Consider the following 27,668-nt stretch of genomic DNA (forward strand, 5'->3'; position numbering starts at 1 on the left):
TGTATGTATGTCTTTATTTAATTGAAAGGTGAAATCCAGCTGCCATGTTGTGCACATTTAATTTTAAGCAATTGTATGGGCATTGGAAATACGTTTTGCCACCCTTTCTCTCAAAGCATCACAAGGAAGTTAAATGGTTGAGAAGTACCATAACAAATGCAATATTTCAGTTTACATTTTGAATTTCCTGCATTTGAGCTTGGTGGTCACTGGAGTAGGCAATTAGTTTAGCGGTAATAGGCTCAATAAGCTTTATATTTTTTACATGGTAGTTTAGAGAGTCACATTCCATACAAAATGATCAAAGAGTCAGACAAAGGCAAGTAGTCCAAAAATGCTTCTTATGGCAGGTCTCTGGTGCAGCTTTGCAGTCCCTCTCTTCAAACATTGTACTTGAAATTCCTAGAAAGTAAATAAAGCAACATGCTTAGACTGTTCTATATTGTTTATAAAAAAAAAAGGGGGCAATTTTCAAAGGGATTTCCGCAAGTCAATGGGTGTTTGCATGGCAGAACCCCCCCATTCCCTTGAACATTACCTCACCCCCACCCCGTGCAGAGAAAAGATGGGGTGCCACAGGAAAGGTCAGGGCAGGGTCAATGAAGTATGCACAAGACTCCTTGCAGCACCGGCCCACCAGCGTATTTTCAAAATCAAATGCCATGGGGGACTTCCTTCTGAAAGCTGGGTTGTAGGTGCATGGTTACAAAGTAGCCGTTGTACCCACAGGCCTGCAAGCACCATGGGGAGTTTGAAAATTGGTTTCTAAGGGACTATTTCAAAAGAAGTTGTGATAGAATGATTAGAAAGGAAAACTGAGTTGGAATATTGAAACCAAGGCAATGCCTTTACAGATTAATTTTCAGTCTCCCCACAGAGCTTGCAGGCCCACAAATACTTTGTACCATCGAGCCTGCAAGCCAGTTTTCAAATGGGAACTTCCTGTGACATTCCCCTTTGAAATGTGGTGGCCTGGCAGGCTCAAAAGGTGCCTACGTAGCCGCAGAGTTTACAAGTGCAAATACCCTGGCAGGAAGTGCACATAGAGAGTTCAAAGTTTGAAATAAACTCTCTGTACCTTGCCGAGCTGGCCCTGGTCCTGCTCTGGCTCTGCCCCTAGCACGAAGCCCTTTTCCCCACAGGGTGAGTGTACAATTTTCATAGGGGCATAAACATCCAGGGGCAGCGGAAGCACTAGGCGGACCAGGTGGCCACCTAGAGCGCCATCATCTAGGGGGCAGCAGAGCGATGGCATGTCCTTCTTTCTGGCTCGGGCCAGAAGAGGAAGCGGTGTAGCGGGGGCTTCTGCCGACGGGAAAGAGATGCCATTGTTGCATTAGGAGCAGCTTCAGGCCTGCAGGGACTAAGAAATAAGGAGGAGTAGGAGGGCGGGTCCATGGGGTGAAGGAGCAGAAGCTCCTGCAGCAGCGGGAGCACTGGACTAAGAAAGGTGAAGGAGCAGAAGCTCCAGCAGTGGCGGGCCCCTGGGGTTGATGAATGGAGGCAGAGCAGGAGCTTCTACAGCAGTGGCCCGTGAAGGCAAGAAACAAGGAGGAGCAGGTCCCAGGCAGTGGTAAGCAGGCCCAAAGAAAAAGGTTTGAGTAGGAAGCCAAGCAGTGGCAGACTTCATGTGTAGGCCAGGAGCAGCCCAAACAAAAAAAGAGGAAGACTGCTGCTGCAGCTTGTACTGCCAGAGAGAGAGTGAGTAAGTGAGAGCATGTGGGTGTGTGTGTGTATGTGTGTGAGATAGAGAGAGAGAGCATTGTGTGGGATAATAAATATGTGTAAGTATACGTGTGAGAGTGTGTTTCTGAACATGATGGCTTGTGTGAGTGTGAGAACATGTGTTTGTGATTGTGAGCATGCGTTTGTATGAGAGCATGTGTATATATGTGAGTTTGCTTGTGAGAAAAAGGGAGCATGTGTGCGTGATTGAGAGTGTGTGCGAGTGAGTGTGCCCACAACAATCATCCCCATCGCTTGCTAATCCACATTCTCAGGGCAGCTGGAAACCAAAAGTTCTCAGGTACTGAGAGCAGGGGACATTTTTTAAATCTTTATTAGTTCTAATAGTGTTTGCTGCTTGGCCATATTTTATTGGCGTTTGGAAAATTTTAGAATTATTATTTAATGAATTTGATATGCCGCATGTTGCAAGAACATCTATTGTTGCTAAAAATACATAAATTGTAATTGTGTGTGTGGTGAGAGGTGGGCGCAAAGCTGTCAGGTTTGCCTAGGGTGCCAAATATCCTTGCACCAACCCTGTAGATACCCATTTGCCCATGGAGAATCCAGTTGAAAATTGCCCCCTTGTAGAACAGGTATGTATGAGGTGAAACTGAGGAATTTGTGGTCAAAGCAAGAGGCCATTATACCACAACTTACCCTTACTAACTGATCTTGTTAGCCTAATGTATCTTGGTCTGTATATGTAACTCTAAAATTGGACAGTCCTTTAAATCATGATGAGAAGACATAAGAGTTACAGATCTAGGCATAATTACATGCTGTATTTGTTGCGCGCCCCGTCTGTGCTCGGCCCGCGCACGGGCCTGCTCACCTTGCTAGCTCCTCTGCAAGTCAAGGATCGGCCTCCCCAGCGGCAGCCGCGAGCTCCTCCAGGCCTCAGTGCCCTGCAGCAGCGGCCGCCAGGCCTTCCACTGCGCACCAGGCCTCATGCCAGAGCTTGGCGTCCTTAGTGGCGTTGGCCATGCCCCTACGCGCACTCAGACTGCCCGGCCTCTTGTAGGGCCAGGGGCAGGTCCTAGCTCCGTGGCGCGTCCTGATTGAACGTACTACATAAAGAAGTTCCTGCCTGCACTTCCTTGCCTTGGCAATCGGGTCGGCACTGTAAGTGTAATAGTTTGCCTCCGCGTTCACTGTCTTGTTCCAGTCTTATTCCAGCATCCTACTGTTCCAGCCTTGTCCAACGTCCTCCTGTTCCAGCATCCTTCTATTCCAGCGTCTGTCTGTCCTGTCTCCTCAGGTTTGGACTGACTCTCTAGTACTGACCTCTGCCTGCTCCTTGACCATACTGCTCGCTGCCTGGATCTTGACCTCTGCCTGCCTTGTGACCTCGTCTGAGCTCTGGAACCTGATCCCTGCTTCGTTGACTACTCCTCGGACTGAACCTCAGAACCTGACCCCGGCTGCCATTGACCACGTCTCCTGATTCTGGCTTTGTCCCTTGCCTTGTCATTGCCTAAGCTGTACTGGCCTTCCCTGATCCTCCAGGCCTACAGCCTGGTGACCAACCGCGCTCCCTTGTTGCTCGTGGGCACGCTTCTCGACTACCTCTCCGGGAGACCCTGCGAGGCCCACCTAAGTCCAAGCGGCCGGGGTCCCTACGGGCTCCACTCGGGGGGGGACCGCGGGCTTCCAGTGATGAAGCTCATCCTAGCCTCTGTCTCCTCCTCTGCTCCACCCACTGGGGGCAGGTGCTTCCTGGACCCTACCAGGGAGCCGTTCTCCACGGCTCCAGAACAAGGGTCCACCTCCAAACACAACAGTATTCATGCCAGAATGCTTGGGAGCTCTCCTTATGACTTAAAGCATTGTCCTGTTTCCTATACTGTATCATATCGTACTATGATTTTGATGGTAAATCACAAAATTTGGATTAGACAGTCTCATTCTGAAACATAAACAAAGCAAGCATCCATGGGACTAGGAAACCCTAGGAACTACCAAAAGACACACAGCACTGCTGTACAGCATTAGCAAGCAGGATTTAATCATACGGACTTCATCAGGGCTTCTCAGCAAGGGCCACAATTAGATATGGTCTTCAGGATGGTCCTCAGGTTTCCACAATGGTCATTGCTCAGATATACATATGATCTAAGAGCAAGGCTAATTTGTATGGCTTGGTTACTCTGAAAAAAGAATTACTGTCTACCCCTGAGAACGGGAGTTGCGAAGACATAGACTATATATAGCACTAGCTAATACTACTACATACAGCAGAGATATAGCTAGACAAAGGCCAATGTGACCGTGGCCATAGGTGCCACTGCCCTAAGGGCACCGTAACTGTGCTATTTTATGGGCTCAAAAATTGCCAGAATTAGGGGAAGGCAGAGGAGAAGAGAGGAGCACCTCTCCCAGGCATTGTGCCTCTATAGGTATCATAAGACTCCTACCTGACCCCAACTGATGCCCCAGCCTCTTGATCTTGCTTATGTGGGGCTGTGAATCTGCAGCTGCCACTGAAGCAAACAATGTGAATCAGCTGCTGGTACTCTTTCCTCCCCATAGCCCAGTATAAGCCAGAAGAGTGGAATGGGTACCTTTCTCCCTCCCCACAGTTCAGAGTCTAAGATACCATTTGAACTATATGAGGCTCCCTAGAAAGGTAAGGTTCAAATTACTTGAACCTCATTGTTCAAACTGCTTCTTAGACGGCTTATGAACCTTATGGGAGGGAGGAAAAGACACCAGCTCCATTCTTCCAGTTTGGGCTGGGCTGTAGGGAGGGAGCTCAGTACCTAGGGCACTGGGGGAGAACAAAGATTGTGGGTAGGGAGGAGGAAGTGCAGCACCTGAGGTAGTAGGGGGCAGAGCAAGGCCTAGTGGTTAGGAGGGGGAAGAGAAGCATCTAGGGATTTGGGTTGGGCGAGAAGATGGATACTGGGAGATTGGGTGGGAGGGGATTTATGGGGACTGGAAGGTGGGTGTGTAGGAAGGGCAGACATGAGGAGGTCAGTGGTGACTGGGGGATAGGGTGACTGGGAACTGGATGAGCTGGAATTGGTGGAATGGGGAGTAAATCGGGAAGGTGTGAGACTAGGGGCGGGGATTATGAACAGGTAGTGTGAATAGGAGATATGATATGCAGCTAGGGCGGGTGTTAGCGGTAGGGTGTGGGATGGGGGTTGAACAGTGAGGAGTGGGCAAGAAATGTTGTGATAGACCTAGAGGACTGGTGAGGGGATGAGAGACAGTGAAAAGGGTTGGGATATGAGAGAGTGGAAATGGGGGCCTAGGAGTGGGTAAAAGAGAGGAGGAATGGGAAGTTGGGTAGGGGGAAAGAGACAGAAGAAAGGGAATAGAGACAGAGCAGAAGATGAGTAACAGGGAAGGAGTTTGAGCAAGTGAGGTGATGAGAGACGGAAGAAATGTACAGCAATAGCTGTAAATAGAAAGGGACACTCAGAAAGGTTGGCCACAGATATATGTTGTCCAGCATCGCCAAGATATAATCATAAGTCCCACTGTTTCATTTTAACATTTTTGTTGTAATGCAATTAAAAACAAAACAGGAATACATCTCTCCATATTCAGCAAACACAAAAAAACACAGGCTATGTTTCAAGATCCTGTTTTTGCTCAAGGGGATGATTTAAATGCTGTGTGTGTTTGATCTTTAATCTTGCGTGCTCACTTCCACTTGTGGTTTGTTGACTATCAGAGTACTTGTGCATATATATAGGAGCAAACACATAAAGTTAAGTGGATTTCTGTCTCTCTGTGGGGTGTCTGTGTCTCTTTGTGTCTGTCTGGGTGTGGGATATCTGTGTCTATGTCTCTCTGTGTCTGGATTTCTGTATCTGTGTGTGTGTGGGGGGGGTGTCTCTGTATCTTATGTCTTTCTGAGTGTCTGTTTTTCCCTGTGTCTATCAGTCTGGGTGTAGGTATTTGTCTGGGTATTAGGTATGTTTTTCTGTGTCTGTCTGTCTGGGTGTGGGGAGTCTGCCTCTCTGTGCCTGTGTGTGTGTCTATATGTGAGCTTTCTCCATTCAGCAACTTAAAGAGAAACAAAATGCTGGTTTTGAGCCACTGGCAGGCTGCCTAGTGGATACCCTTCATATACTGTATATATACAGCATATAAAGCAAAGAGGTAGGCGATCTATGATAGCCGTCAAGGAAAACACAAGAATAGATGCCTTTAATCTTTTCCAAAGTTTATTAAAACAGAGACGTATTCATAAGTTGCCCGACTCAGGCCGAGTTTCGCGGCTCAAAAGCCACTGCCTCAGGGGCTTAAACACTTCACAGTAGAAATTAAAGTTTCTAGGAACAGAGACTTGAAGCTGCACGCTATTGCACAAAGTTGTCTTATGTATTGCTGACAATCAATGGTTGTATACTGGATTGAAACCTCACTACTGAGCTTTAATTTCTACTGTGGAGTGTTTAAGCCCCTGAGGCAGTGGCTTTTGAGCCGCGAAACTTGGCCTGAGTCGGGCAACTTATGAATACGTCTCTGTTTTAATAAACTTTGGAAAAGATTAAAGGCATCTATTCTTGTGTTTTCCTTATATACAGCATATATGCATGTATATATCTGTATCCATCATGGGGGACCCCAACTAATTACATGAATGAAAGGGGCTGGGCTGGGCTCAAAAGGTTTGCTCACCCCTGGTTAGGGTTGCCAACTTTCTACTGGATGCACTAAGTAAAATTTTCACCGATGGTGTCACTGTCAGTCCACTTCCACATACAACTATTATTGTATAGAGCCCCACTGGGATTCCTGCTAAGGAGTGGGCCTAGATTCTAGGTCAGGCAGTATAGCAGGTGGCCAACCTTTCGCACATCGAGAGCCACAAAATCTGAATTCATTAAGATAGGGAGCCACCCTTATTGGGGGGGGGGGGGAGTGAGGGGGGAATAACTCCACACCTGAAAGAAAAGGCCATGCTTCTCTCTTCCCCCCACCAGACCCAAAGACTCACAGATACACACACACACTCACCCTCTCAGGACACAAAGACTCACACACACACACTCATCCTCTCAGACACAAAGACTCACACACACACACTCATCCTCTCAGACACAAAGACTCACACATATACATTTTGCTGTTGTACTGCTGCTCATGTGCTCCCTCAGTGAGTGCCCCTCTGCCCTAGAACCTCTATATCATTATGTAAAGTTCTTGCTTGCTGTCAGCCCTTTCCGCAGCCTACAGCAGCCCCCTCTCTTTCTCATTCCCACCCCTTCTCAGCACCCCTACTCTCCAGGAGACTCACTGTTTATATAGCCAGCATATGCAGCTTACAAGATGCTGGTTGGTCACCCCACACACATGCAGAACACAGAAACTCATAAAATTCAGAATAAAGAGACCATAATTATAAATAAAAATGTGCAAACAAAAACTGAACTAGAAAGTGCAACAAGACAGACTCTTGTTATGCAATTCAACAACAGAAAAACAGAAATCTCTCTATTCTTCATAAAACATTAAACAATAAAATAAAGAAATAGAAAACATCCATCATAACTGTAAAAACACACTAATAAAATATTTTTAAAATAGCTTAATCTACTGTTTGCTTGCGTATCGGTGTTCAAGCAGCCTTCATGAGATGTTTTTATTATTGATTAATCATTTACAAGGGCCAGGGCTATGCTCTCCAAGGTGGTGAAGGCTCTTCCTCATTCCCATGGTCCCTTCTCAGTGGTGGGAGAACAAAACAAAAAAAAAAACCCATTAGGGAGAGTTTTGAGCACAGAAAAGACTGATCCCAGCCCACCCACTAAACCTATCCCCAGAGATGCCAAAGGTGGTCCATCCCAGTGAGTGAGATTGAAGGCCAAAGAGTGAGATTTTTCAGGTGGTGTGTCTAGGATATAAATCTGGACTCTCCTGGACCCTCTATGAGTTGCTCCCTTGTCACATGATAGTAAACAGAGTCAGACTCTGCTATGCTCAACAATTTGGGGAATTTTATTCTCCCAGCTCCCAGTCTCCTGTTGTCTCAGTGTCCTCTCTCTGCCTCTGTGTGGCTCCAGTTGCTGCTATGGTCTTCCTCTTTCTCTCCATATGCACTTTTCTTTATGTGGCTCCCAATCAGGACTGGTGCAAGGTATTAGGTGAAACTTATAACCTTGATCCCCCCTGTACCGCCATGATGCTCTCTACACACAATTAAAATTATCCATTGATAACAGATTTTACATGCAAAAGGATGTTCAAAGTACACTCTTCTGAGGTAGAAATATCACTTAAAATAGCATATATATATTGCATTTACATACACTACTGTGGTGCCAACCAGAAAACCTTCAAAAAAATACACTTGGAATCCATAAGGCATTAAGTAGCCTATTGTAACATGTGTTGGGTGTTGGCTTAGCCCTCAGAAAGCTATGAGTAAACAATTTCAATTACAAAATAGTTAATCTCCTATATCAAAACAGCATTAACTGCCAGCACTCAAACTCAAACCCTACCTATGAAAAGGCAACACTGCAAATATGACAGCAGTACTTAAAACACCAGTATTTCTTCTGTCAAGAAAAGAAAACAAACCAGGCTGCTATAGATCCCTACCCAACACTTCACCTCGGTCATACATGCAGAGCACAGAAAGACCCTCACTAAATACAAAATAAAGAGAACATAAAGTATAAATAGAAATGTGCAGACAAAAATTGACCTGAAAATCATAAGCCAAATCCTGGATGCAGCGTAAACAGAGAAAAAACAATCACTATTCCTCATAAAACATCAAACAACAAAAGAAAAAAAATAATAGTTATAAAACCATATGAATCAAAAGAATAAATATTTCAGTACATCTGACAAACAGAATAACATGCAATAATTAAGAACTCATATAAACATTTTTTAAATTAACGAAGCACCAATAAAATATTTCAAAGAAGAAGACACATCAAATAACACCCAATAATAAAACTAGTAAGGATTTTTAAAATCCTTCACGCTCCATATCTGGTAGCTTTTGATTTCCCCTGACCCTGATGTTATGTTGTGACGAAAGTCAATAGTGGACCCTTGGGCCGGCTGAGGTGGACAACGTCCACAGGTGTTTAATAAGCCGGGAGGCGGAGCTCAGTTGGAGCGGACTGATGACGTCTTCACCCTGGAAACCCGAGACCCCCCCAGGAGGAGCCCGTAGGGGTCCGAGTCGCTGGGACTTAGGAGAATCGCGAATGAGTCCGAAGTCTGTGGCTGGCTGAAGACAAGGAGAATCGTGAGGAAGTCCGAGGGTCATGGCTGGCTGAAGACAAGGAGAATCGTGAGGAAGTCCGAGGGTCGTGGCTGGCTGAAGACAAGGAGAATCGTGAGGAAGTCCGAGGATCGTGGCTGGCTGAAGACAAGGAGAATCGTGAGGAAGACCGAGGTTCGTGGCTGGCTGAAGTCAAGGAGAATCGGGAACCGGAGCTGGAGTCAGGATACGTATAAAGCAAGCAGGAACCAGAGCTGGAACCAAGGCACAGCAGGACCAAGCAGAACCTGAACTGGAAGCAAGGCACGGCTGGAACAAGCTGGAACCGGAGCTGGAAGCAAGGCAACTAACCACTCAAGGGAGTGACCACGTTGCAAAGGCAAAGCAAGGAAGTCAGACGCTGGTTTAAATAGCCAGCCGGCGTCTGACGTCAGGAACGGGGCGGTTCAGCACTTCCGGGTGCTGGACCTTTAAGAGCCCCCTCCTCGCGCGCGCGCATTGCCGGGCAGTGGGAGGAGTCAGAGTCGGCCTTCGGCAGCGTCTCCACGTGGAGAGAGACGCTGCCATGCGGCCCTACAGGCCCCAGGAACAGCGGATCGCGGCGAGCCCGGGGGAGGCAGCAGAAAGGTAAGGACCCGGTCGCTAGCCTAGCGACCGGGACCGCAACACCTGAGATTGTCATAGATTAGTTGAGTAGAAGGGCACATAAACTGTCTTCTTTTGTCATATAAACACATGGTCACTAACCTACATCCACGCACCCATGCACTCACTCTCTTTCTCAAACATACACACCCATGCACTCACTCTCTTTCTCAAACATACACACCCATGCACTCACTCTCTTTCTCAATCACATACACACACCCATGCACTCATTCTCTTTCTCATACACACACACACACCAATGCACTCTCTCTCTCTCTCCTACACATCCATGCACTCACTCACTCTCTTTCTCACACACACACATGCATTCTCTCTCTTTCTGGCTCACACACACCCATGCATTAACTATCTTTCTCACATACACATACACCCATGCACTCACTCTCTCATACACACCCATGCACTAACTCTCTCTCTCTCTCTCTCTCTCTCTCACACACACACACACACACATTCTCTCTCTGTCTGGCTCACACACACTCTCTCTTTCTCACATACACACACATACACACATGCACTCAATCTTTCTTTGGCTCACACACACACCCTTGGTCTGACCCAGTATGGCATATCTTATGTTCTTATGTTTAATCTCTCTCATTCACACACCCATGCACTCTCTCTCTCTGGTTCACACACACACACCCATGCACTCACTCCCTTTCTCACACACACAGACACATACACTCACATGCACTTTCTCTCTCTCTCTCTCTAGCTCACACCCACACCCATGCACTCTCTTTCTCTCGCCACTCAGGCCATGCTTCTACTATTCTTTGGGTCAATGGTGGGATGGGGTCCACCAATGACTCTGCGGGCCTCTCTCTTTCTTCTGGCCAACAGCTCTGCTGGTACCAGTCATCTTTTCTTCTTAGTGCCACCAGAAGGATGGGGAGCACCAATGGGCCTGCAGGACCTCTCCTTTGCTGCAATCCGACAGGTCTCTCCTTTGTTTCGGGCTGATGGGCTTGTGGGTCCTCTCCTTTGCTTCAGACACTGCTGGTGCCAGGCCTCTTTTCTTCTTTGGGCCACCGGCAGGTTGGGATCTGCCGACGGACATGTGCAGCTTCTTCTTTACTTTGGGTCAACAGCCTTGTCAGTGCTAGGCCTCTTTTTTTCTTCACACCGATGGCTCAGAGGGGTCTTCTCCTTTTTCTTTGTCTGATGGTGGGCAACTGAATGTACCACCAATCAGAGCAAAGAGAAGCCCTGGGAACAGCAAGCAGAGGGTGAGAGGGAGGGAATGAACTGCCCTGCCACCCGCTCCCCCCCATCCAGCCTGATATAAAGCTCCCTCTACAGCCAAGGGAAGACCAGACAGAGCTTTCACCACCTGGGGGAAAAACCCCCCACAGCAGATAAGAACATTCACAAACCTCAGAGTACTAAAATCCTGACTATTTTCAGACATTTTAGCCCTCCCTTTGGCTTCCGGATATGAAACAAAAAATCTATATGGTCTGGAAGAAATCTGGACAATTGGCAATTCTATCCCTGGTCTATGCCCTTGAGTAAGGCCAATCTTCCCCACCCCAGGGTGAAGATTTTGTTTGTAGAGGATGCCTGGTGGAGTGTCCTCCTCCTCCCACACTTGCCTGCACACGACCACCATGCTGGCCTCTAGTTTCTCATTTTTATTTATTAATCATGCTATATACTGTAACTATCTTGAGTACAGGGTGAGGGTGCACTGTTCCACATGGCCAAATGTGACATACAGTCATTTTTTCAGTCACATAATCACATTTTGTCTTAGGTAACCACTTACCCTGTAAGCTTTTTGGGGAAGGAACTTGTTTGTAATTTGTAGTAAAGTGCCTTGGTTTAGGGTGCTATATAAATGCTAAAATAATAATAATAATGTACATATATATAACTGACCACCTCTCCTTTACACTATACACAGAACACGGGGGTGACAGATGTGTTGCTCCAGTTTCCTGGGTCCTGCCACATAATGCCCATACATTAGGGCAGAATACCTTGCATGAGTACGTGTGGCTGTGATCTCTGGGACAGAGCTCTGCTGGGAGTGTGCAAGGTTGTGAAGGAAGCATGAAGTAAATATTGCAGGTGAAATTCCTGTGTTTGTAGGGATAATAAGTATATCCTCTTGCCCCTACTGTTCCATCCGAACGCTCCTCTGCTAGCTGAGAAGAATGCTGCAATAGTGCCTGTTGGTCCATAGCTCACTTATTGAACACACACACACTGCATCCTGAGAAGTCCCTTTCACTGTGAGGATCACACTGCAGTCTTTCGTCTTCCACTCATTCCTGCTAAAGTGTAAAGGTTCCAGGAGACCTTTTTTCTTTTGTTATGACTTCAACACACACAAGTCATTTTCCTAATTCCTGTATAACATACATTTCTTTATAAATAGAACATGCTTTTCCGTAAAATAAAAAAAAAATTGTTTTAGTTTTCATTTATCATTGTTTTCCCATTGATTCATATGGAGTTGGGGGTCTGTGAGTGATTTGGAGCATATTTAAATGAAGCGTGAGCAAGAGTTTTTAACTTCTGAACCTCAGGCTCAGATCAGAGGCATTGGTTCTGTGGGTGCTGTGGGTGCTATGGGTGCCTGAGCACCCATTATCAGATCTGAATTGCGTCGTCTCCTCAGCCTCCCGGACCTGTGACAGCTGAGAGGAGAGGAGAGCCTGATGAAGCAATTTTGAAGGCAAAACTGATAGTGGGGCTGCTGCACAAGCTCCTTCAGCACCCACGGAGCCAGTGCCTAGCGCCCACTACTCAGATAGTGTCCTCAATGCACTTCTTCCTCCCAGTTCGAAATGTGGTTAACATCAGGAAAGTGACTGCTGTGTCGTGAAAGAGGTAAGAAAGGCCATGCGTGTTGCAATGAAGCTGCTACAGTATGGTGCAGTTCTGGGAGGGGGCTGGCCTAAAAACCTGCAGAAAGAACATAAGGAATAATCCTTCCGCAAATTTCGGCAAGAGCAACTGTAATGCAAATGGAGAACTGTTGCTTAACGTTTGCACACAGCAACAGCTTGTTATCAGCTTATCACCAATATTTAGTTCTACCTGCCAGGAAGCAACTGCTTTACATGAAAGCACATATGGTCTAAGCATTTCCATCTTTTGGTCTATGCTCTGACAAGGCAAAATGATTTGAAGGAGATTCTTACTATATGAACAATGCATGGACTTAAGTGATGAATTGATCACATTCATGTTAAAACTGTATGTAACGTTCTATGCAAAGCTGAAACCCAGCTAGCACTGAGCAGCAATAAAGTACTCTGTCTTAGAGACTTCTCTTCCAGCTTGAAGAGGAGAGGCCATGGGGGAGAAGAGGAAACAGGAACAAATGAATAGATAACAGAAATTCCATACAAAGGTTTGCTACAGGACCCTTACACTTTAGAGAATTCAAGAATGTGTGGGCCAGACACAGCAGCTCCTCAGTACTGGGAAGTGAGGGTAAAGTCAGAGATGAATTATGGTTTGCTGTATTATGATACAAAGGGCAAATGGACAGACTGAATGAAGACTTAAGTTTCTTTTTCTGTGTATGAAAGCCTTCCTCTTTCTAGAATGCTTATGTAATTCCATGTAAGAATCTTATAGCACAAACAAGTGAAAAATACATTCTCTTCCCAGACTGCTTGAGTTCCTGTCTCTGTAGAGTTCCTGACTCTCTATGTCAGGGGTGGGCAATTCTGGACCTCGAGGGACACCAATTGCTTGGGTTTTCAGGATACCCCTAATGAATATGCATGAGACAGATTTGCTTACAATTGAGGCAGTGTGCATGGAAATGTATCTCATGCATATTCATTAGGGTCATCCTGAAACCCCTTCAGGACTGGAATTGCCCATCCTTGCTCTACGTGATACGTTATTGTTTGCTGAGCCTTCCTTTAGATCTCTGGTTCTGAAGGGGAAAAGACGTACCTTTGCTTTAAGAATTTTAATTTTCCCAGCACAGCACGGATCCTTTGAGCTTGAGGATTTAAACACCATTTCTTCCCTGTTTTTAATGTAATGCTGGTAAACAGAAAAACACATAGTTCATATGATTATTATTCTACATATGCTACCTCCCTAATTTAAAACAAATATACGGAACACTAAACAACCATGAATAAGTTGAAAAATGTGGAAATGGGCAGTTTGATTATTGCCCATCCTCTATGTTGGTAAGATTGCACACAATTGAGCAATGCATATACAATCTACCTGTGTACTTTGTAGGCAGTCCGGTGAGCGGGATTAGGCAAATAGAGGCAACAGCATGCACAGTTTTGGATATTTATACCTACACATGTTGTTTTATGTGAAAAAAGCAGGCGCACATTTGTCCGGGTACTTTGAGGGAGCAATAAAGCAAAATTACAGATGTACAGCAGTTTTGCTTTGGTTTGGTGCAAGTCCTGCAGATAAAATCTACCCTGCAGCTGACAATCTGATTGCTGCCCCCATAATAATTGAATGTGAAATGGGACAGTAGAAACTGTTCACTGAAAAACACGTGTAAGTGCTCAGGAGATTCCAATTCCAACTATGAAAAGCCCTACTGTAAGGATATTCCACACACTAGAGCGGTTTTTCATAGCCCTAAAGTGTTTCTTTAGAATGGCCCCTGGAAGACAGAGATGAGAATCCTACATTATCCTTGACAAAACACAGCAGGCATGGAAAGGAAAAGTAATTTTGCCTGATATTTCACACATCTCACCTTTGTATCTTGGTCTGTGTTAAAACTGTCTACCAAATCCTGCTCAGCTCCAGTTCAGGCAGTGCTTTGTTATGCTATATATAACTTATCTTTTTTGTTATTCCGCCACCCTATGACCTGTGGTCATATAGGTCAACTCGGTTACACTGTAAGGGCCTGTAACATTTGATCCAACAGAACATTAGTGTTGCATTATGGGGGCTCCCTCCTCCTCCAACCATTGGGTGCTCCCTGCTTTCCTTGCCCTGAATCAGGGTGTAATCTTTTTCCCAACTGGTCATCCTGAGAGATCCCATGGCCACCATGGGGATGTTGTTTTCCTCTGGAAGAGAAATCTCCATTTCACAAAAGGATCTAGGCTGAGCTTGCAACTACCATCTCTTCCTGAGTGTTGGAATCTGTGGGAGGGAGCGCTAGGGAGCACTCCCGATTCCGGGGAGATATGTGCCCTTGGACCACAACGTGACTGCAGAGAGGAGCTCCATGGAAGCACTGCGGCAGGCAAGACGTATCCAAGCAAGGGAGGAGCAGGCTGACCACCGCCCTAGCCTCTTCCGAACATGCACGCACCAGTAGAGACCTAGCAACGCAATGCTGGTCTCTGGGGTAGCCCTCCAGCCACTCGATAGCTCTTTCGGACCTGCCACTGAGTAGTGGCAGATGCGGCAGGATGGACAGAGGTCGAGGACAGGTGATGGTAATGGAACTTGGAACAAGACGGGACCTTGGTCTTGGACTAGGCCGAAGACTTGAACAACACAAAGAAGCTCGGAGGCTCAGATGAGTCGAAGACATGTGGAGCTTGGGACTCAGACAAGACGAGGACACTTGAGATTCAGATGAGACGAAGACACTTGGTACTTGGAAGCTCAGACGAGACAAAGATGCTTGGTACTTTGAAGCTGTTAGTGTACGAGGTAGTTGTGGGTGGATCCTTGTACCGGTGGCAGATGACCACGCCTCTGGGGGAAGATCCTGAGAGGGACCACCGGTCAGGCTCAGAGTATGGAGACAGACACACACTAGTTCTTTTATTAGATAGTATACTGAATCACCAGAGGTGGCAGTAGTGAGCTGGAACGCCCGGCTGGGCTGTAGTCCCTCAGATTCTGGAACAGCGATCCTGGATAACTGAGCTGTATAGTGAGTAGGCAGAGTATGCAGAGTTCAGGAGCAGATCCTTGATGGTAACACTCACACAATAGTCTCTTAGAAGCAGCCCAGGAGCTGGAAAGGATTAGGCCCTCAAGGAGCGAGTACCTGGTTCCAGGGAACACTCTAAGAGAGAGATGGTAACTCACTGGTGTAGTAGGCAGCGATGACTTCCTGGCAGAAGTGGTATTCAGTAGCAAGTCCAGGAACGAGGGCCCTCGAGGAGCGAATACCGGTTCCAGACTGCGATCTGAAAAGCAAAGAGAAAGCAAGGGCCTCCGAGGAGCGGGTACCCCTGGTAAGTCCGAGGAGGCAGAGTAGCAAGGTAAGCTTTTGCTAACTCGATTAGTTAGCGAATTCAGAGACCTTAAATATCCGGTGGAGATGACATCACCTCAGGGGGACGCCCCTGAGGTTCGCGCCTCTCTGGTACTTGAGTCGTATTTGCTTTGGACTTCCTCTCCAGCTCCTGCAGTAATTCGTGGCCCATGGATGACTATGTACTTTCAATGGGTGAGTTGTCCGTTAGGGACTTAAATGGTGAGGGTTTCGTATCTGGGATCTCAATCCTGGGGTAAACCAGCCACCCTCTCAACCTCCAGCTGTGTTTTTAAATGAAGGAATAATTCCCCCGAGTGATATCTTAAATGCAGTCCTGGTGTCCACACATCCTTAGTGGGCTGTGGAGAGTACTGGTGTTGAGTCCAACTTGATAGCCATCTCTCCTGGATTGGAAGATCAGAAGATTTATTCCTTAAGGCTACCTCTTCACTTGATCATCCCCCTATGAGTGGGGCAACAGTAGGAATTGGGGAAGCTTCTTAATGTGACTCTCTTGGATGTGTGGCAATTGGCCAGTCTCCCAGGCATGTTTTTTTCTCTGAGGTAAGAGCCAAGATGGAAGATCAAGAGAAAGATTTGTGGAATGGAAAAAACTGTGGTGGCAATTAATTCAGATGTCTACTGTTCAAGCTTCCTCCTTATCTTTCATCAAGGATAATCTCATTTTTGATAATCAGTTAGAATTGTTAAAAAAACAAGTTGAGATCTTGTAATTTGCATTTTTTAAATTTTCCCATTTCTAGATTATCACCTAGGGAATTATTTAAAAAGTATGTGTATGAAGTGTTATCTTTGATGAAGACAAAGTGCCAGTTCTTTCTAAGATTGATTATTTCCCAAAGAGGAAAATACTTAATGTTAGGGAAGGGGGAACAGATGTCTAAGAGAGCCAAGGAGTCGCCACCTTTTTAGAGGCGTCCATTGATGATATTTCAACTAGAGCCACCTTGTTAGTAATCTTGCCTTTACAACAAGAAAAGGATCTGATGTTGTGTTCTGCGGCCGTGGAAGGCCACAACTGCAGTCCCCTACCATGCCCGCGACAGCGACCCACTGCGGGAGCTCCGGGGGAGACCTCTGATCCTTGCCCGTCACTTTGGCACGGGCCCCTGTGATGCTCGCCGGAGGGGGAGCCGTCCCTGCTCCTCCCTCGCAGCATCCAGCAGCGTTTCTCTCCGCGGAGAGAATCCAAGATGGCCGCCACCATCTTTAAACGCGTGGCCATGCCTCCTCCTCAGATTTAAAGGGACCTGATCCCTTTAACTACACTCATTCCTCGACTTGGCAATGTCCTATGTAGTCAGGTCTGCTTGCCTCGGTGAGTTCTTGTACTTCGGATCCTTGTTCCTGTCTTGTCTTGGTGTTCTTGGTTCCTGACTTCGGATCGGCTAGCGGTGATTCCTGGTGTGTGACTTTGGATTGGCTAGCGGTGATTCCTGGTGTTTGACTTTGGACTGGCAAGCGGCGATTCCTGGTGTGTGACTTCGGACTGGCAAGTGGCGATCCCTTGGTATATGACCTCGGACTGGTAAGCGACGACCCTCTGGCACGTGACCTCAGACTTCTTCTGGACCACCATCTTCAAGGGCCCACCTAAGTCCCAGCGGCCCAGGTCCCTAAGGGCTCCTCCCGGGGGGACCGCAGGCTTCCAGGGGTGAAGCTCCAGTTAGCCCTTGCACCGAACTCTGGACTCCTTGACCTCTCAAAGGTCCACCTAAGTCCCAGCGGTCCGGGTCTTTACAGGCTCCTCCTGGGGGGTCTGCGGACTTCCAGTGGCGAAGACTCCGTTCTTCTCCTTGACGTCACGACTCTTCATCTGCTTCCACAGTCACCTCAGTCTCCAGTGCCGAGGGTCAGCTGGTTGCATCTTCTGTCTGCCTCGCCACCCGACGGGAGAACCTACGGATCTTCCTCCTAAGGTACACCATCCTCCCGTCGGCCCAAGGGTTCACAAGCCTGAGCATAACATCTGGTTTTCTATAAATATTTCTAATATAGGAATTTCTCTTTTTGTGGTCAAAAGATCCAGATCTTTCCAGAAATCTCGTGAGATACTCAGGTTCAGAGGAAACATTTTCTTTCTTTTAAGCAAAGAGTGTTAGATATTGGAGCAAGTTTCTATTTTAAGTTTCCATGCAAATGTTTGGTTACTTATCAAAATAATTTTATTTTTTTCTGATCCATTACACTTAAGAGTGTTTCCTGATAGATAAAACAGTGGAGATTCATCAGATAACTCAGCAACTTATTGTAGGGTTTAATATCATTATCAATGCTGGTATAAAAGAATAGTTGGTATCCTCAATCTCTCAGAATTTATTTTTTTTTAAGGTATGCTTCTCCTCATTTCCTATGTGGGCTAATAATTTATAAATTTGTATGTTTTATGTTCTTTCTTCTGGAATTTCATTATTTGTTAGGGTTGTGGCCCCTTGGACCGGCTGAGACGGTGGATGTTATGCTGTGGAGACCCACAGGAAGCGTCGCAGCTGGGAGGCGGCACTGAAGAGACTCTGGCAGAGGCTTCACCACTGGAAGCCCGAGGTCCCCCCCAGGAGGAGCCTGTAGGGACCCGGGCCTCTTGGACTTAGGCGGGACCCTATGCGACCAAGGATCCAGGCCGCGGCCGAAGAGGTGGAAGATGAGGACTGCTGGACCCAGGAAGCTGGAGAGACTTCACCCTTGGAAGCCGCTGGGATTTAAGAGAATCCTCTGGGCCAGCGAATACCAGATACCTGAGGTGAAGGAAGAGCCGAGGTCGAGCTCCAGGAACGAAGCCGAGTCAGAAGCCAGGAGTCGGAGGTCCAAACTGAAGCCAGGGGTGAAAGCTGAAGACGGAGTCGTGGGCCGGAGCCGGGTCGGAAGACAGAGATCAGACGTCAAATCCAAATCAGGAGTGGAAGCTGGAGACGTAGTCAGAAGATGAAGCCGGGTCAGAAGCCAGAGGTCAGAAGACAGCAGAGACGATCCTAGGATCAATGCAGCAACTCGAGACTCAGGGAACCTGAGTAAACCTCGTTGCAAGGCGAGGGTTTGGCCCCAGCTGCAGGGTAATATACCCTGCAGCGTCTGACGTCATCCCAGGGTCTGTTCCTGAGTTCCTGCGCTGGCCCCTTTAAATCTGGAGCCCCTGCGTGCCTAGGGGGTGGGGACAGCGATGGGGAATCGGCGGCATCTCCCTCGCAGAGGGGACGCCGCGGCAGGCTGTGATACGGGCCTAGACGGCCTGGGAAGAGTCCGCGTGGGCCGGGCCGGCCACAAGGTAGGGGAGGGACCGGGGCACGGCCCGGTCCCGTAACATTATTACTTGTATTTCATTTCATTGATTATAAATGATATAATTTTTAAAAAGGAATTTATGAATTGAATTGTGGTTTTATTTTGAGTCATTGAGAGCTGGAATGATGCAAGGGTTTTGGGAAACTGCAGTAGGATATTACAAGCATTGCTACAAAGGATCAAGAGACCAGTTCCTGTTTTTTTTTGTTTGTTTTGGTTAAAAGGGGGAGATCCTTACACTGTTATCAAAGACATAGTTAAACTGGAAATATTAGAATTCATTCTTTTGCACAGAGTCTTATTTATTGACTGGAGACCCATGCTAAACTCATGCCACTAGGAATTAGTCACATGTTAGAGATAAGAACCCTAGGTGTCCTCTCTGTTTAGGGAGACAGGAGAACTTGTACCTCTGAATGCTTATCTGAGGGGACAAGTGGAAGCTTGGATACTCCCTTGACCTTATGGTGAGAGTTTTAAGGAAACTTCTGGCAATAGAAAACCCACTGATGTACAGAAGGCACGTCACCTCATTAAAATCCATACTGTAACTGTAACTGTAGAAATAAGCCCCACAGATGCCCTAAGACTATTCCCCCATCACAGCGTGCCAAGCCAATTACATATGATTTTTCAAGATGAACTTATGTACATAAATTATTGAAAATTTGGGTTAAAGTCTGTGTGTAAAAGTCACCCTCTACATGTCAAGATATATTTCTGAACAGCAACATTAATTGCGTTTAATTAATCACAAATAACAGATGTTTGCTGGTCTCTTTGGAAAGGAATTTCTCAAACATTGGCTCACAGTCGCTTCAAAATCAAAAACTCGTCTTTGTAATGGTTGTTGGGAAATTACTTACACAATTTCCACATAGTCGCATCGGGGGGACCGGGGAAACATTTCAAACTTCTGAATATTTCTGCTTGGGATGAAGTTGTATAGTTTTCCAACACAAAGGCACCTCTGTGAGTGACCTACAATTGAAAATCCTGAAAAATGAAAAGAACGAAAGTCTTAGTGAATATTTGTCTTCGACTACTCAGTGTGAGAAATAATGGAAAGAGAAACCATTTAAATACAAAAAGGCTTGTGTTTCATTAAAACAATGCATATTTTGCATAATACATTTAAATAACTTTTTTTTCGTTTGAATGCTGATTCTTCGCTGTTATAACCCATGATTTAAAAAAAAAAAAAAAAAAAAAAGGGATGAAAATCTGCCTTTATACACAGCTTGTCCTTCACTCGGGATTCCAGGGCACAGCTCTCTTCAGCAGCGCACTCTGCATCAAACTGTGGCTGTCATGCAGCCAGGATAGTTCTCAATGCTTCAGCTCCACCAAAGGATTGCTAACGGCACTTTCTAAGTATGAGGGAAAGTGAAGCACTAGGACCAGACAGGGTCCCAGAGTCAGAAAGCCCTCATCCCTAGTACTGGTGGACACTAGTAATTTCTAGACAAGTACACCTGCTAAGTGATCATTTTACCTCGTCCTTGAAGTGATAAACTTTAGCTGCAGCGTGCCAGTAAATGCTGTGTCAATCAGGTGCAACTCATTATTATCCTCATTACTGTTTGTTCTATGAGAATGCAGATGAGAATGAATTTACTCAATCCTACATTTAAGAAGTAATATCTCAAAGAGATAGTAACTCAATAATATACCTGGACTTGACCAACATTACTCAAATAATGATTTTATTTATGACATTGCAACCGAACTTTATTGGCACCTGTTAGAATGTAAGATATCCTACATTTACTTACCTTAGTCTATGTGCCTATTTGTAAACCGTTGCGATGGTATATAACTTAGCGATGGTATAGAAAGGTTTTTAAATAAAAATAAATAAATATCCAAATAAGCACAGACACCTTGTTTCCTGTGCCCCTCTCTCTCTCGCTCCCTTCATCAATTTCTATCCCCAAATCCTCTTCCCAAGCCAATATATGTTTTGGTTTAATCCTTAAGTCTTTTTTTTAAGTATAGAATAAAGCGTAGAAATAATGTTACGGTTGCGGGATGAGGTGGACCCTTGGGCCGGCCTAGTGAAAAGGAAGTTCTTTAGGACAGGCCGGGAGGCGGAATCAAGCTGAAGAGCTGGCGGCGGCTTCACCCTGGAGATCCTAGATCCCCCCAGGAGGACCCCGTAGGGATCTGGACCGCTGGGACTTAGGCGATCTCAGGCAGGGGAATCGGAGAGGGCTTCACCCAGAGAATCCTAGATCCCCCCAGGAGGAGCCCGTAGGGATCTGGACAGTTGGGACTTACGAGGCGGGAGCAGACGAGTTGAGAAGCAGATCCAAAGGTCAAGGCAGGCAGCGAACAGGGAACGTCAGGAGCAAACCGGAGTCAGGAACCAGGAGATCAGCAGACTAAGGAACAGCTGGAGCTGGAGCTGGAGCTGGAACAGGCACAGGAACACCAGGAACCAGGAGCCAGGACGACAAGACCAGCAGGAACCAGGAACAGGATGGCAACTAGACTCTCCAAGGAGGGACCTCGTTGCAAGGCGAAGTTCCTGAGTCAGACACCGGCCTTATATACTCTGCCGGCGTCTGACGTCATCCAAGGGGCTGTCCAGCACTTCCGGGTGCTGGACCTTTAAATGCCTCATTCTCGCGCGCGCGTAGCAACGCAGGGGGGGGGCGGAGTCAGAGATGGGCTCGGCGGCATCTCCCACGTGGAGACGCCGCAGCCATGCGGCCTAACAGGCCCGGAACCCGGCGTTTTCTTCCGCGGTCCGGAGCGGAGGTAAGTGGCCACCGCCCCGATCGTGGGAGAGGCGGTCGGGGCCGCAACAAATAAGGCCGAGTTCTGAGCGGCGGAGTATAAGCCCTCAAATAATGATTTCCCTTTAGGTTGAAGCTATTCTTAAAAACAAAATGACTGACCACAGAGACATGGTTTAATGGGGGAGAGTCAACATGCCTTTTGCAAAGGGAAGTTTTGCCTTTGCTACATTTTTTTTGAAGGCGCAAATAAACATGCAGTTAAAGGTGAGATGGTTGATATGGTGTGTATGGATTTTCAGAAGGCATTGGATAAAGTCCCTCTTGAGATACTCAGGAAATTGCAACGTCAGGGGAGCGGAGGCAGTGTCCTGCCCTCTGTTTCCTAGATAAAAGATACAAGTACACAAGGCTGAGTTCTGTTTTAGGAGTCACCACCCTTGAAAAGAACCTCTGAGTTCTTATGGAAAATATCTTGAAATCTTCGGCTCAGTGTGCACTGGGGGTAAAAAAAGCAAATAGAATGTTAGGAACTGAGAACAAAACTGAGAATCATATTGCTTTTGTATAGATCCATGGTATGATCATATCTTGAGTTTGTGTGCAGTTTTGATTGCCCCATCTCATAAAAGACATAGCAGACATAGAAAATGTATAGAAAAGGGTGATAAAAATGATAAAGGGGATTGAAAAAGCTCCCTTACAGAGAGGTTAAATAGATTAGGACTCTTTAGCTTGGAAAAGAGATGGTTGAGAGGGGATATGATTGAAATTTAGGCAAGGCCAGTGCAAGGGGATCTAGCCACCCTAGGCAATGGCATCATGCATTGCATGATATGATGTCTTGTCTCTCTATTGACTTCTTGAATCGCAAAAAAATCACATACCGCATGTCTCCAAGATCGCCATCTGATCTCTCTGAGTCCATAAACCTCTTATCACATACTGCTCCCTCTCTCACTACTCCTACACACATTTTAAAAATGGCACCCTTGCATCTTCCTATGGTGCCCTGCCCACTTCCAGAGCTCTAGGCAGACACCAAGTCCCCCCTAATACTCGTGCTGGCCCTGAATTTAGGAATAGGGGACAATCCATGAAACTAGCAACTGGCAGATTTAGAACAAATCGTAGGAGGTATTTTTTCACTTGGTGCACAGTCAAGCTATGGAATCTGGTGCCATAAAATGTGGCCAAAGCAAGTGCGGATCAAAATAGAGAGACCCTTACCTTCTGCCCTGGGAGGTGAGGTGCCTACCAGGAATCTGAATTGGAAGCATGGCCAAAAATTGTTGAAACTCATCAGGCTCTCTGACCACTATTCCATGCTACTTATCCACGTGAGCACCAATGATACAGCAAGGCATGATCCTAAGCAGATCAAAGAGGGCTGGGAGTATGAATGAAAGAGGCAGGGGAAAGGTGGTGGTCTCATCTATCCTTCTATTCAAGGACAAAGGAATGCTATGGGATAGAAACATCCTAGAGATGAACATACAGATGTGTGAATGGTGTTGATCCAAGAATCCAAAACCTTGTCATCATGGTGTCATTTCAAGCAGAAATAACAGAAAGTGATAAAAGTATCTCTCCATAAGTTTGCAAACCTAGAGAAGAGGGTTTTAAACTTTATTGGGGAATAGTGACAAAAACCCCATAGATAAGGAGGTATAGTAAGTAGAATAAAGTCATGGTAACGGGATGGAACAAATAGAAAAGGAGGTAGAAAAATAACTTGGAAAGCCATGAATGCAAATGCTGTAGTCCAACAAAAATCAATGACCAAGAAGCCTGAGTAATAGATCAAGGAATGTAATAGATGTGGCCTATTTGGATATCACAGCTTTTGACACTGTTCCACGTAAAAGACTGGTCAGCATCTAACCATTCCGGAAGAAAATGTATTCACTAGGTGAGAATTGTTTGAGCAGCAGAGTTCAGAGAGTGGTGGTCAATGGGATCCATTCTGGTGAAGAGAAAGTGACCAGTAGAGTGCCATAGGGATCAATGGTAGGCTCAGTTTTACAGATGATATACAAATCTATAGCAAAATAGATATGCCAGGGAGGATAAATTTAAAAAGACTTTAAAAAATTGAAAGAGTGGTCAAAGGTTTAACAACTATGTTTTAATCCCCCCAAAACTGGAAATTATACATAAAGAGATGTTGTATTAACAGAAAAAGGGGGGTAATATTACTTCTGTATAGGCAAATTTAAACAAATCGTAGGAAATATTTGTTCAGTCCATGTACAATCAAGCTATGAAATCTGTTGCCAGAGATGGTTATGGCAACTTACATAGAGGGGTTCAAAAGAGGATTGGTCAAGTTTCTGAAGGAAAAGTCCATAAATATATACTAGTCAGGTAAACCTGGGAAAACCTGCGCTTATCCCTGAAAACAAAATACAAGAAATAGATCAACTATTGGGGATCTGTTCGGTACTTGTGACCCAGACTGGTCACTGTCAGAGACAGGATGCTGGGCTCAATGGACCTATGCTTACAGTATATCCTAACTTCAGTAAAACAGTAACAATTTAAGACAAACACACCACATTCTATAGGATTCCACTGCTATGTTAATGTATTTAAATGTAATAAAATTATTAGTGAAGTCAAAATATAAAATGAGCAAGAAATCTCAGCCCTATTCTAATCTTCTAGACGTGAAACTATACTGGGTGCCTCTTTAGAGCAATATGAATTTTTCAGGCTGCCTCTGGATCTGAGGATAGAGCCAAGGGCCAGTAATCATGCCAGGTTAAACACTTGCATGTCTCAGAGAGGGTCTTCTGTTGCCGAACTGGAGGTCTAACAATAAAAAGGTTGTCATTTTTTCCTCTATGTTCTATATAAGCTAATTAGTAGTAGCAAATGAATGCATTCTATATTACTATAAAATGAAGTCTTGTATGGTTTCAGCCTAGATTGCTTATCGAAATAACAGATTTATATGAAAGGGTCTTGTAATTTGCAAACTGATTTGATTAGTGTGGAGCATTTACATCAGTGAATATCATTTGTGGAAATGCTGATCTACCATGTTGTACAATGCAAGTTGTTCAGCATATGTAGAGCCATATAAATATTAAATATTTGGTGTTATTATTTTTGCTTGGCATTAGTAAGAGCAATATGGGGCCCATGGTTTACCCTGTAAGATTTTCAGGGGCTAGTGTATGCCATAGCTTGTATATTGTTTTTTGGGATTGGCAGTTCCTACTGTGATTTATAGCTTGTAGGACATAGCACATTTTTTTTAAAATGTATTCATTTTGTTCTTTAATCTTCATACCTTTAATGTGTAAACCTGGCACGTTGACAAAAAACCAAAAGTTTAGCCCCTGCCTAAATAAGAAGAATAAACATTCTTCAGAATTTGCTGCTTTCTACTGTCTGGTCAGCAACACCACCAGAGCTTAAATAACGAAGTACCGTAGGTGAGAAGAGTGAGGCACCTTCCAACACAGCTTGTGACAGGAGCTGCGCTGGAGCGCCAAGAACAGGTAAATCCATATCCCACTCGTGAGAGGGTGGGCAGTGTAGTGTGGTATCTTAAAACTTCAAGGGCGGGGGAGGGGGGCAGGGAATGGTCAAGCGGCATCACCAGATCATACATTTATAGAACCAGGGGTGGGGCGTGCCAGCAGCAGACCCCAGAACATTTTTAATATTTAGGAGGGGAGGAGGTGGGGGGGGGGGGGGGGGGGGGGAGGGGGCGGTGCACAGCCCAATGGAGCCATCTCTAAAATTTGGGATGGGAAAGGAGGAAATCAGGCTGCAGGCCCCATTACCACTATTTTTGTTTTTATATTTGCCATCACTACTTAACTGAATATCTTTTGAAGCAGGGCTAAATTTATCCAGCTAATTTAACCAGATATAACTGAAATTTGGTAGTTAGCAGATAGCTAAACCCCTCCCAGAAATGCCTTTGGAATGACTTATCTGGCTAGCCAGATAAGGGGCTCAATATTCAGAAATTTGTCATTTAAATGGATAACTTGAGACTTATCTGTCTACATGGCTTTGAATATAAAGTGAACGTATACAGGAATCTCAATAAAAGTATCCCAATCAGAATTCTCTTTGATTCTTTGACATGTTCTGACAATTTGATGAGAATAGGATACATGTTTGGTGGGGGGGGGGGGGGGGGGGGGGGGGGAGAGGGAAAGTCACATGGACACACACACATGATGATCGCATAAGCCAACTTTCTTTTCTTCAGAAAATGTGCCCAAAATGTCCTTTATTATTACTAAAAGATGGTGACCAGACAATGCACTTTGAGGGTAATTTTCAGACTTATGCAGGGGTTGTGCACAGAAAATCAGCATAAATAGCCTCTTTGTATGGTAAACACATTTTCAGATGGGTAGGAATAGGCATGTACTGTTGGTGCCATGCATAAAATTTTGTGCATACAAAAGAAGGCATTTCAAGGGCCTTCCATGGAGGAGTTTGGAAGTAGTAAGTGTAAAAGCATGCACACATCTGTAATCAGTCATGCTTGCATGCTTTTTCATCTGCTAATCAAGTCAGGGAAATTTAAACTTCATTTCTGTTTTGTCTGCAGTTTTTGGGTTGGCGGAGCATGGAACAAACAGTGGAAGGTGTAGGTGAACCGTAGAGGATGTGGGTGACCTGGTGGAGGTCTCAGCACACTGGTGCTTGGAAGCAGGAGCACAATTATTTTCAAAAGCGAGATGTGTGCATAGATCAGCCAACTTTATAAAAGCCTCCGTGGATAAACTGAGGGTTATTATGTGCATGTAAAATATATATGTGCAAACTTCTAGAAAACAAGTGCATAAACTATGCGGATCCCTGCATTTTAAAAATGCATGTACTAAAACTTAACACGTGTCCTTTTAAGGCTGTGATTATGCGGTATTTTATAAATTGTGTGACCCCCACGGTACAATTAATATAATGCAGGCGTAAGTTTAGGCACACTGGCTTCTGCATGTACAGTATGTGCTGAATTCTGCACACTACTGCAAATTACCCTCTCTATTTCTAAAACAAGAAGAAAAGACCCTGGTGTTTAGCAAACGTACCACATTTGGAGCTCAAGTTAGATACCGGTAAATGAAGAAAGATCAGTGTTAGGAAGGAGATGAGGGTGAAAGTTGTAAACCGAATGTAGGAATGGTTGACCCCATGTTGTTCAACAGTCTGCCAGGGAAAAATTCAAGCCCCGGCAGCTGAAGGAAGAAATAAAAGCAGAAGATTCTCAGGTAGGTGCAAGGTCTGGTCAATAACAGCATGAAAAAAAGAATTTCTAATTCTTTTGTAACTTGAGCTGCAAAAGTGGTGAAAAAGAGATGGGGCGCATAGGTAACTTCCCTTCCTGATAAAATGCCTTTCATGTGAAATATCTCCTTCTCCTGACTCAAAGAACCCCAAGCAAGTTCAGGATTCAGTGCAAAGTTAGAGCAAGTACAGTGCCAAACAAATGAGCAAAGTGACATTCATTTACCCCTTCAGACCTGTCACAATGAAGCCAATAAATTCCTTGTCTAAAGATGTCATTAGCCAGGACCATGGCGCTCAACAGTAAGAAAAAAAGAGCAAAAAAGCGAGAAACAGGGCAGAAAACCAACTTGAGAAGTTTGCAAGAAATAGAAAGTCCATGGAAGCCGAGTCCTACCTTCAGTGAGAGTGGCACAGAGAGAAATCGCAAGGAGCAGGGTAGCAGCCTTGCCCATGGCGCTGTGTTGCCTTCCTGATGGGATCTCTGGTGAAGAAGAAGGACTTCTCCAATGAACAGCTTCTTGTGTATGTACAGAGAGCTCTATGATTGCCTCTGCTTCTCTTTACTGTGTTAACAATAGCT

The 27,668-nt window shown here is 45.5% G+C and overlaps 1 protein-coding gene across 1 annotated transcript; it reads right to left on the minus strand.

The window, feature by feature from the left end:
• Positions 1–27,668, minus strand: LOC115080730 (C-X-C motif chemokine 11-1-like). Its single transcript, XM_029585114.1, has 4 exons — positions 27,483–27,668; positions 19,949–20,078; positions 13,526–13,618; positions 1–402 (listed from the first exon to the last, which is right to left on the minus strand). Exons 1-4 carry the CDS (start codon positions 27,538–27,540, stop codon positions 381–383), a joined length of 303 nt encoding a protein of 100 aa, XP_029440974.1. The 5' UTR covers positions 27,541–27,668; the 3' UTR covers positions 1–380.

The sequence above is a fragment of the Rhinatrema bivittatum genome, chromosome 1, assembly GCF_901001135.1.
Source record: "Rhinatrema bivittatum chromosome 1, aRhiBiv1.1, whole genome shotgun sequence".
NCBI classification, from domain to species: domain Eukaryota; kingdom Metazoa; phylum Chordata; class Amphibia; order Gymnophiona; family Rhinatrematidae; genus Rhinatrema; species Rhinatrema bivittatum.